Consider the following 11,920-nt stretch of genomic DNA (forward strand, 5'->3'; position numbering starts at 1 on the left):
TTAAGTAGCCTACCTTTCAGACGACACTTCCCCTCGCCATTGCAAGCATTCTGGGAAATGTAGTGATGGGCTTTTTTGCTATATTTATTAAATGACATATAATTCAGGCTATAATAGGCCTACTTCTATCAGTCAAAGTGAAGTGAATAGCCCAAATGTAATTGAATATTTTTGAGCGATGTTATAGGCTATAGGCTATAGCTCACATCAATTTGGATGAATGACCAATTATAAAATATAAATTGGTGAATATTCAATAACAAAATAAATAATTTAAATGTAGGCCTACTTTGAATGCTCCTGAGAAAACCCCTTTTATTTTCTATAGGATAAAATAAGTTTTCATAATTGAATGTTTGTTATTTTCCTTTCTTCTATTTTGGTTCGTGCTGAGAGCGTCTCTGTCGCTGTCCATTTAAGCACCTTGGAGAACTCCCATCTGGAAGAGCGCGTCCGTAGAAGAGCGCGGTGGAAGTGGGATTGTGCGTAGGCTACGTCATGTCCACGGAAAACGACTGACGATCGAAAAAAAGAGCTCTCATCTATTGTAAATACTGAATGACTCGCCGAGCTGACTATGGATGCTTGTTCCTTGATTGACTTTAATAGTATCGGGGCTACAGTCTATCTGTCTAACTAAGAATTCATTGACGCGTTCTCCAAATTCCAATCGTGTTCCAAACGAGAGGGATCTGAACGATAGCCCATTCTTATACATTGGCCTGGTAAGACGATAACAAAAATGTGTCTTTGTCGTTGAGCATAACAGACAAAGTAAAACCAGTGTATTTAGTTTCTACCGTTCAGGATCAAAACAAAACATTATGCCATTCCATGTTAGTTGCTGATGGTCGTATATTTTATTTAATGACATGTTAAAAGCTGATAATGTTTCACTGTAGATTGTATCTCGTTTGATTGGTCCAGGCAGATGCCAGTCAAGCCTCTTTGTGCCTGCATGGATCCGGTTGTAGGCTTAACACAGCAGCATGGGCAGCGCGCATTCCAACCGGCCTAAATATATCTGGTAGGGACGCAGTGGGGGAAGGAGAGGGCGACAGGGCTTAGCTTTGGATATTTAGGCTTCGTGGTTAAAACGAGAAATTGACCTTCTGAAACGTAGTACAGTAACTTTTTTCACCAAGGAGGCGAAGTGGGACCAACCCAAAATGCCCGCAATTCCGAGTTCTAGGTCCAGGACGCGGGATCGGAACAACGTCCTGAGCAGACCCGAGTTCATGTCCCTGAACCAGCCCCTTTGGAGCGGCAACTCGGAGAGCCAGGGAAACTCAAGGCGACCTGGTCAACCCAAACACCAAGCAAACCTGCCGTGCGACCCGCAGGAAACTACTGACAATGCCAACAAGGATCGGAAAGAGCCCACGAAACTGCCAGAGGAGGACTGTATCCAGCTGAACCCTTCCTTCAAGGGGATAGCGATGAGCTCCCTCCTCGCCATTGACATTTGTCTGTCCAAGCGCCTGGGGGTCTGCGCCTATACGTCGTCGTCTTGGGGCACGGCTCGTTCCATGGTCACCCTACTTGCGTTCACGGGGCACGGCATCACGTGGATCATTGGCACTATCGTGTGTTTGACAAGGAGTAATACGCTGGCGGAACAAGAGGTCTTGGTCAATCTATTACTTGGTAAATGCACGCCTCACTCTACCCAAAACACATAGTGTAATAATTAAGTTATTTAATTGTACATGTATGATTCAGCTCTTATTTAATGGTTTTGTTATTATGCTATAGGGTGTCTATCAATGCATGCATTTTTAATAGGTATAGGCTAGGCAGTCTACTGATATGATCACATCTCTACTTCCTTATCCCAGGGCCTGTATTAGGCCTATATAACCCATGTCAATAGGCTAATATTTATGCCATGAAATGTTAACTTGTTAATGCTTCTCACTAAAATATGTCATTGTCCACCAGAATTTAAAGCATCCCATGGTAGAGGATCAGAAGCATGTAATTAGGAAATGCCTTCATGGTCCCTCTCTCCTTCACCCAGCACAGAAGCAGGCCTGGAGAACAGGTGCTAGGCTCCACATATCGCAAGTTTACTTTGGACTAAAGAACTATAAGTAGACATTTTACCAAGCCAGGGGCCTACATCAAAAGACTCAGTGAAGTCATTATCATCAGTGTCAAGCATAGCACTTCTTATCCCCACTATGGCAGATGGTACAACATCTACAGTATAATAATTTTCCAAAGTACCTTATTTAAGTAAATATACTTGATTATCCTTACTTTCTTAATAGGTGTTTTCCCTACATTAGATATATTAATGCGAATGTAACAGATTTCTCTAACTAGCGATAATGGAATCACCCTACAGTTGAAGTCGGAAGTTACACACAGTAAACTTAGGTTGGAGTCATTAAAACTCGTTTTTCAATCACTCCACAAATGTCTTGTTAACAAACTATAGTTTTGGCAAGTCAATTAGGACATCTACTTTGTGCATGTCACAAGTCATTTCTCCAACAATTGTTTACAGACAGATTATTTCACTTATAATTCCCTGTATCACAATTCCAGTTAGTCAGAAGTTTATATACACTAAGTTGACTGTGCCTCTCAACAGCTTGGAAAATTCCAGAAAATGAAGGATTGGTGTTGGTGTGTCAATGGGACAGTTGTAAATCATGCAGCGCGTTTTGTCAAGATCACAGACTTTTTAGAGAAACAACAAATGTCAGTACATACAGTGGGGCAAAAAAGTATTTAGTCAGCCACCAATTGTGCAAGTTCTCCCACTTAAAAATATAAGAGAGGCATGTAATTTTCATCATAGGTACACTTCAACTATGACAGACAAAATTAGGAAAAAAAATCCAGAAAATCACATTGTAGGATTTATTATGAATTTATTTGCAAATTATGGTGGAAAATAAGTATTTGGTCACCTACAAACAAGCAAGATTTCTGGCTCTCACAGACCTGTAACTTCTTCTTTAAGAGGCTCCTCTGTCCTCCACTCATTACCTGTATTAATAGCACCTGTTTGAACTTGTTATCAGTATAAAAGACACCTGTCCACAACCTCAAACAGTCACACTCCAAACTCCACTATGGCCAAGACCAAAGAGCTGTCAAAGGACACCAGAAACAAAATTGTAGACCTGCACCAGGCTGGGAAGACTGAATCTGTAATAGGTAAGCAGCTTGGTTTGAAGAAATCAACTGTGGGAGCAATTATTAGCAAATGGAACAGACCTTATGCTAGACTAGAGCCCTGTATGCCCTTTGTATGCCCTTTGACACCGTTGACATCTAAAGATGAAGACCACTGATAATCTCCCTCGATCTGATCTTGCTCCACGCAAGATCTCACCCCGTGGGGTCAAAATGATCACAAGAACGGTGAGCAAAAATCCCAGAACCACACGGGGGGACCTAGTGAATGACCTGCAGAGAGCTGGGACCAAAGTAAAAAAGCCTACCATCAGTAACACACTACGCCACCAGGGACTCAAATCCTGCAGTGCCAGACGTGTCCCCCTGCTTAAGCCAGTACATGTCCAGGCCCGTCTGAAGTTTGCTAGAGAGCATTTGGATGATCCAGAAGAAGATTGGGAGAATGTCATATGGTCAGATGAAACCAAATTATAACTTTTTGGTAAAAACTCAACTCGTCGTGTTTGGAGGACAAAGAATGCTGAGTTGCATCCAAAGAACACCATACCTACTGTGAAGCATGGGGGTGGAAACATCATGTTTTGGGGCTGTTTTTCTGCAAAGGGACCAGGACGACTGATCCGTGTAAAGGAAAGAATTAATGGGGCCATGTATCGTGAGATTTTGAGTGAAAAACTTCCATCAGCAAGGGCATTGAAGATGAAACGTGGCTGGGTCTTTCAGCATGACAATGATCCCAAACACACCACCCGGGCAACGAAGGAGTGGCTTCGTAAGAAGCATTTCAAGGTCCTAGAGTGGCCTAGCCAGTCTCCAGATCTCAACCCCATAGAAAATCTTTGGAGGGAGATGAAAGTCCGTGTTGCCCAGCAACAGCCCCAAAACATCACTGCTGTAGAGGAGATCTGCATGGAGGAATGGGCCAAAATACCAGCAACAGTGTGTGAAAACCTTGTGAAGACTTACAGAAAACATTTGACCTCTGTCATTGCCAACAAAGGTTATATAACAAAGTATTGAGAAAAACTTTTGTTATTGACCAAATACTTATTTTCCACCATAATTTGCAAATAAATTCATTAAAAATCCTACAATGTGATTTTCTGGATTTTTTTCTCTCATTTTGATGAAAATTACAGGCCTCTCTCATCTTTTTAAGTGGGAGAACTTGCACAATTGGTGGCTGACTAAACACTTTTTGCCCCACTGTATAAGTGTCTTACATTGGCAGAAAGCTTAAATTCTTGTTAATTTAACTGCACTGTCCAATTTACAGTAGCTATTACTGCAAAAAAAATGCCATGCTATTGTTTGAGGAGCGCTCCTAACAACAAAACACCTTTTTCACCATGATAGGTTTGATAAATTCACCTCTGAAGGTGAGATTTGTACTTACATTCGGAAATCTTGCTCTGGTTTATCATCTAAAGGGTCCCAGAGATAACAGATAGTGTCGTTTTGTTAGATAAAATCCCTTTTCATATCTTAAAAAGGTCCATATAGCATGCACGATCGATTTTGTATTTCCATTCGTTCAATTTGCAAAGAAAGGAATCTGTGAAAATCTCACCCTAAACATTGTTTCAACAACTCAAATCACATTTGTATGTATTCCTCAGAGATTCTAGAAGGTAACAAGACTTCACTATGTCATTAGGGGTGTAGTATATCCTATAGGACACCATATTTGGTCAGAGAGCGACTCCTTCATGGCACGCTGATGACACAGGCGGCCATCACTTGACCGACTGTATCTTGACCAATCAGGGTCAATCAGGGTCAAACAAAGCTAGCTAGACTGTATCTAGACCAATCAAGGTGAAACAGAGCTAGCTAGATAGCCAATGATCTGGCTTTATGGGAGTATCCGGAAACCATGTGTATGTCGTAAAATGTAGCTACTAACCTTGTATGACAGCATGCCTTTCAATTTAGGACAAAAATTATAAGGATTTTCAGAGTTATGAAGTTATGAAAATGGGTTGTTTTGCAAATGTTGAACTTATAATATGGCTACTAATACATGGAAAGCTAAATCAAAGTCCAAGTATACAGATCTGACGATATTCTTGCAGAAAACATTAATATGAATGCGAATGTCTCCTTCACGATTTGCCCAAATGTGCCTGGTGACTTCACACTAAAAGTCTTGTAGTTCACTCATACCTCCAGTTATCAATCTGAAACTTTGCACAAACACTGCTGTCATCTTGTGGACGCTATCAGAATTGCAATGAAAGTGATAGAACTGTACCCTTTCTCTTGCAATTCAAAGGTGGAAGAAAAATACTTGTTTTTTTCTTATTTTCTGCTACCAGATCTATTGTGTTATATTCTCCTACATTCAATTCACATTTCCACAAACTTCAAAGTTGGCTTTCAAATGCTACCAAGAATATGCTTATCCTTGCTTCAGGGCCTGAGCTACAGGCAGTTAGATTTGGGTATGTAATTTAGGCAAAAATAAAAAGAAGGGGGCTATCCCTAAGAAGTTTTAAACAGCTTGGAAAATTCCAGAAAATGATGTCATGGCTTTAGAAGCTTCTGATAGGCTAATTGACATCATTTGAATCAATTGGAGGTGTACCTGTGGATGTATTTTAAGGCATACCTTCAAACTCAGTGCCTCTTTGCTTGACATCATGGAAAAATCCAAAGAAATCATCCAAGACCTTGGGAGCAATTTCCAAATGCCTGAAGGTACCACGTTCATCTGTACAAACAATAGTACGCAGGTATAAACACCATGGGACCACGCAGTCTTCAAACAGTCTTCATACAAATTTGTTGCAAAATGGCTTAAGGACAACAAAGGCAAGGTATTGGAGTGGCCATCACAAAGCCCTGACCTCAATCCCATAGATAATTTGTGGACAGAACTGAAAAAGCGTGTGTGAGCAAGGAGGCCTACAAACCTGACTCGGTTCCACCAGCTCTGTCAGGAGGAATGGGCCAAAATTCACCCAACTTTTTGTGGGAAGCTTGTGGAAGGCTACCCTAAACATTTGACCCAAGTTAAACTATTTAAAGGCAATGCTACCAAATACTAATTGAGTGTATGTAAACTTCTGACCCACTTGGAATGTGATGAAGAAATTAAAGCTGAAATAAATCGTTCTCTCTACTATTATTCTGACATGTCACATTCTTTAAAGTAAAGTGGTGATTCTAACTGACCAGGACAGGGAATTTTTACTAGGATTAAATGTCAGGAATTGTGAAAAATTGAGTTTAATGTATTTGGCGAAGGTGTATGTAAACTTCTGACTTCAACTGTAGATGGTGAACTAATTTTAGGAGGTTATTTTGACACATGTATGTGAAGGAAACCAGCAAGCTATACCCCAGACTGATTGTGTCAATTCATGCATTTCTCAGAACAAATTGGGGCCACTGTGCAGATATTTTCTTTTGATGGGGGGGTACGTGTGTGTGTGTGTGAGAGAGAGAGAGAGAGACTTCAAAAGTACTATACTCACATTGTTCCCATTCAGCTATGTGCCACTGAAGCTAAGCAGTGTTGGTCCTGGTCTATCCCTGGATGGGAGACCAGATGCTGTTGGAAGTGTTGTTGGAGGTCCAGTAGGAGGCACTCTTTTCTCTGGTCTAAAATAATGCCCCAGTGCAGTGATTGGGGACATTGCCCTGTGTATGGTGCTGTCTTTTCCGGATGGGACGTTAAACGGGTATTCCTCACTCTCTGTGGGCTTCCAATATGGGCTGGTTCATACCAGTGAATTCACCATGTCCCTTTTGACACCTGAAATCTTGAGGGATTTTATTGTTACTCCTGTGCTGGATGCCTGGTTGCTTTGGGCTGATGTGTGTGAAAGGGTTGTGTGTGTTATACCAGTAGAGTGATTACTCAGAAAAACACTGCAAATCTGTGGACTGAGTCTATATTGTGTTCAGTTTATAATCTGTTTAATTTGGTCAAGTTTGGGCTATTGTGCTAACATAATTGTAAAGGGGTTTTCTAATGATCAATTAGCCTTTTAAAATGCTAAACTTGGATTAGCTAACACAACGTGCCATTGGAACACAGGAGTGATGGTTGCTGATAATGGGTCTCTGTGCGCCTATGTCGATATTCCATAAAAAATCTGCCATTTCCAGCTACAATAGTCATGTACAACATTAACAATGTCTACACTGTATTTCTGATCAATTTTATGTTATTTTAATGGACAAAACACTTGCTTTTCTTTCAAAAACAAGGGCATTTCTAAGTGACCCCAAACTTTTGAACGGTAGTGTACATATTTTTAGCTTGGAAGTGCATCATAGATAACATTGACTCTAGGCTGGTGAAATCCGTGGCTTGGCTCTCCTCCTCCCTCACCTTCAGTAGTGCTGAGGTGGGCTATATCAGGGGGCAGAGCACCATTGACTTTCATTGGCAGCTCAGCACTGTGTCCCCACTGTCCCAAAATGACCCAAAGGTACCTCATACTCACTTCCATGCTGTCCATTCCCCTCTCTCTGCCTTCTTTCAATTTCCTCTAACTTTCCTTTTTCATCCTTAACTCCTTTCTTTCTTCCTATCTTTCCTTCCTTCATTTCCAACATCTCTCCCTCTCTCATTCCATGCTTCCAACCTCCTTCATTCCACCAACTCCCAAATCTTAATGGTCTGTGAACACTGTGAATTCTAATTTGCTAGAAGTCTACTTCACAATAGAACTAGGGTGTTATGTGTGTGTGTGGGTGTACAGGAAGGAGACGGTGTCATCAATGTCTGAATCCTGAGTCCTGACAGGTTCCACAGGGTGGGGTGGAAGCCGGGTAATCAAAATGAAAGGTGGGGATATTTTGGGCTGCACATAGAGGTTTGGATGCTACTAAAAGGAGACACTTTAGGATTGGATCAAGTACTTTAGGTTAGTCATATCCAAATAATTAATAATGATCTATCACACCCAATCATACGTAAGTCTATTATACTGTACATCTATATTATTCAAGTCTTTTCCATTCTTATTACAAAGGTTTCAGATGGAAATCGTTTCTATCTCAGTATTTCACTTGCAAAACCTCTCAGCGACAGTCGCCTCAGATCAAATCACTACACAGATAGCCAAGTGCACATACAGTAAGCCAAAGCTGAACTATAAGCTAGGTGGTCTCAGTTTTGTGCTAGCTTCCAGACCTATTTAGAGAGTAACTGGGCTGCTAGCCTGATAATGTGGCCGATTGGGATGCCGTAGCACAGGGGCTTATACATTCTGATCACACACAGGGAAGAGAGAGGGGATGTAACGATGCGCACCTTTTCCACAAACTGTTGGCTCTTCTTAACCTTTTACTAAAGTGGGCTAAATCAGGGTCACACAGAGTGTTTCTTGGTAGTCTGAAACAAATCTACTTTGAAACAGACATACACTTCACACACATGGTTATGGCCTTTCAAAAAAGAAGACACCTGTCAGATATAGAGTTGGAATGCATTCAATTTTGAGTTTATATACACTACTGGTCAAACCTTTTGGAAAAACTATTAATTCAAGGATTTTTCTTTATTTAGAACATTTTCTACATTGTAGAATAATAGTGAAGACATAAACTATTAAATAGCACATATGGACAAACAAATCAAAATATATTTTATATTTGAGATTCTTCAAATATCCACCCTTTGCCTTGACAGCTTTGCACGCTCTTGGCATTCTCTCAACCAGCTTCACTTGGAGTGCTTTTCCAACAGTCTTGAAGGAGTTCCCACATATGCTGAGCACTTGTTGGCTACTTTTCCTTCACTCTACGGTCCGACTCATCCCAAACCATCTCAATTTGGTTGAGGTCGGAGGATTGTGGAGGCCAGGTCATCTGATGCAGCACTCCATCTCTCTCCTTCTTGGTCAAATAGCCCTTACACAGCCTGGAGGTGTGTTTGGTCATTGTCCTTTTGAAAAACAAATGATAGTCCCACTAAGCACAAAACAGATGGGATGGCGTATTACTGCAGAATGCTGTGGTAGCCATGCTGGTTAAGTGTGCCTTGAATTCTAAATAAATCACAGACAGTGTCACCAGCAAAGCACCCCCACACTATAACACCTCCTCCTTCGCGCTTTACGGTGAGAAATACATATGCGGAGATCATTCGTTCACCCACACCGCTTCTCACAAAGACACGGCGGTTGGAACCAAAAAACTCACATTTGGACTCCAGACCAAAGAACAAATTTCCACCAGTCTAATGTCCATTGCTTGTGTTTCTTGGCCCAAGCAATTATCTTCTTATTATTGGTGTCCTTTAGTAGTGGTTTCTTTGCAGCAATTCTACCATGAAGGTCTGATTCACGCAGTCTCTTCTGAACAGTTGATGTTGATGTGTCTGTTACTTGAACTTTGTGAAGCATTTATTTGGGCTGCTATTTCTGAGGCTGGTAACTCTAATGAACTTATCCTCTGCAACAGAAGTAACCCTGGGGCTTCCTTTCCTGAGGCTGTCCTCATGAGAGCCAGTTTCATCAAAACGCTTGATGGTTTTTGCGACCGCACTTGAACAAACTTTCAATGTTCTTGAAATGTTCCATATTGACTGATCTTCATGTCTTAAAGTAATGATGTACTGTCGTTTCTTTTTGCTTATTTGAGCGGTTCTTGCCTTAGCCATATTTGGTAAAAGACCAAGTCTATATTATCTTCTGTATACGCCCCTAACTTGTCACAACACAGCCGATTGGCTCAAACCGATTGGCTCAAAAAATTAATTCCACCACTAACTTTTAAGAAGCCACACCTGTTAATTGAAATGCATTCCAATTGACTACCCCATGAAGCTGGTAGAGAATGCCAAGAGTGTGCAAAGCCGTCATCAAGGCAAAGGGTGGCTATTTGAAGAATCTCAAATATAAAATATTTATTTATTGAACACTTTTTTGGTTACTACATTATTCCATATATGTTATTTCATAGTTTTGATGTCTTCACTAGAAAATAGTAAAAATAAAGAAAAACTCTTGAATGAGTACTTTTGACCGGTAGTGTACATCACAGAAGACTGAAATATAACAAAACTGTTTGACATAGAAACACCAGATTTTCTGCAGATAAAAAAAAATAAAAAAAAGTTTATGAATTATGAAATTATTAAAAATATTAATAACATTCCACCATGAGGCCACAAGGTCATTTGACTGCAGGAAAGGGCTACCAGCCACTGTGTCATTGCTGGGGTACCGCCTGGCCTGCCTCATTGCTTCATTACTGATGCTTTGCCCTATAACAGATATAGAGAAAATTACATGAACTATAAGCTAATTGGTCTCCATGGATTTTTGACTGGAGATATTGTGTGTTGTGGTTTACTGACCTTAATTGATTTAGTTTGGCTGTTTCATGCAACATCTTCTCTCCTCAGCCCTCCTGCTTGACGTCATGACAGTGGCCGGAGTCCAGAAGCTGATCAAACGCAAAGGACCCTGGGAGATGAGTCCGGGATTCCTGGACTACTGTGTCATGGATGTGTACTCCTTCCCAGCGGCCCACGCCAGCCGCGCCGCCATGGTGTCCAAGTTCTTGCTTTACCACCTGGTCCTGGCCATCCCTCTTCGCATCCTGCTGGTGCTCTGGGCCTTCCTGGTGGGCATGTCCCGGGTGCTGTTGGGTAGACACCACCTGACCGACATGGTGTGCGGCTTCGCCCTGGGCCTTCTGCACGTCAGCCTGGTGGAGACAGTATGGCTGTCGTCCAGCACCTGTCAAACCCTCATCTCTATAGGGACCCTCAGCTGGAGCTCCTTCTACTGAACACAGGGCCAGGAGTTCTTCCTGATGTGATCTGAGTTTTCCCTGATCAAGGCCTACTGTCAAAGGCTGCATTAGACCTACGTATAGGCTTTATCTTGATTTCCTTTCAATTATGTTGTTTGTATTTTTCTGCTGGAAATCATTTGTTTAAACTACACATTTTTGAGAAACAGGTGGACTGGACTCCAAATGTGAATAGATTTTTGCTGTCTTTGAATTGTGCTGTATGTGTTAAACAAAAACATGATTTTTGTCTTGAAGATCAGGGATTTTGCTACAAGGTTAAATATTTACCCTATCCAAATAAGTTTCAAAAGATAGTTTTGATTAGATTAAAGGAAGTGGTTTCATCATAGATCTGTATGTTGTATATTCCACATTGTTTGCCTTCTCTATTGCAATCTAAGCATTAACCAAGCAGATAGACACAGTTTATGGTGCTGATTTCATGCCTCACTGAGTAACTGAAAAACGTCTGTGTGAAGTCAACTACAGTACATCAGGCTTGGGGTTACCATTGATCCTGTGACATATGTGTGTGTATATGGGTGATTGTGTGTGTGCATATGTGTTACGCTCGTCGTTGGAAGGAGTAGATCAAGGTGCAGCGTGGTAGGCGTACATCTTTCTTTTATTGATGACACTGAAAAAACAACAAATACTAAACGAAACGCACAATTCTGCAGGGCTGGAAAGCAACAGTACAAAAACAAGATCCCACAAACTAAGGTGGAAAAAAGGCTGCCTAAGTATGATCCCCAATCAGAGACAACGATAGACAGCTGCCTCTGATTGGGAACCATACCCGGCCAACAAAGAAATAGACAACATAGATTGCCCACCCTAGTTATACCCTGACCTAACCAAATAGAGAATTAAAAGATCTCTAAGGTCAGGGCATGACAATATGTCTGTGTGTGTTTGTATGCCTCCATGCAAGATTTCTTATGTGTGTACCTTTTTGAGTCAAACGTAATGTCTTTTGGAGGGTAAAAGTCACTGAGTAAACCTT

The 11,920-nt window shown here is 41.2% G+C and overlaps 1 protein-coding gene across 1 annotated transcript; it reads left to right on the top strand.

The window, feature by feature from the left end:
- Positions 1-355: 355 nt before the first annotated feature.
- Positions 356-11,702, top strand: LOC112231021 (inactive phospholipid phosphatase 7-like). Its single transcript, XM_024397518.2, has 2 exons — positions 356-1,647; positions 10,520-11,702. The coding sequence occupies exons 1-2, from the start codon at positions 1,170-1,172 to the stop codon at positions 10,906-10,908; spliced, it is 867 nt and encodes a 288-aa protein (XP_024253286.1). The 5' UTR covers positions 356-1,169; the 3' UTR covers positions 10,909-11,702.
- Positions 11,703-11,920: the final 218 nt, after the last annotated feature.

This window comes from Oncorhynchus tshawytscha, linkage group LG33, assembly GCF_018296145.1.
Source record: "Oncorhynchus tshawytscha isolate Ot180627B linkage group LG33, Otsh_v2.0, whole genome shotgun sequence".
Taxonomy (NCBI): Eukaryota; Metazoa; Chordata; class Actinopteri; order Salmoniformes; family Salmonidae; genus Oncorhynchus; species Oncorhynchus tshawytscha.

What these genes read in the sequence shown, in the direction of transcription:
- LOC112231021 (XM_024397518.2), top strand. Translation starts at nt 1,170, where the DNA reads ATGCCCGCAATTCCGAGTTCTAGGTCCAGGACGCGGGATCGGAACAAC. An exon ending in CTTGGTCAATCTATTACTTG is followed by an intron (nt 1,648 to 10,519) that starts GTAAATGCACGC and finishes TTCTCTCCTCAG; the next exon opens with CCCTCCTGCTTGACGTCATG.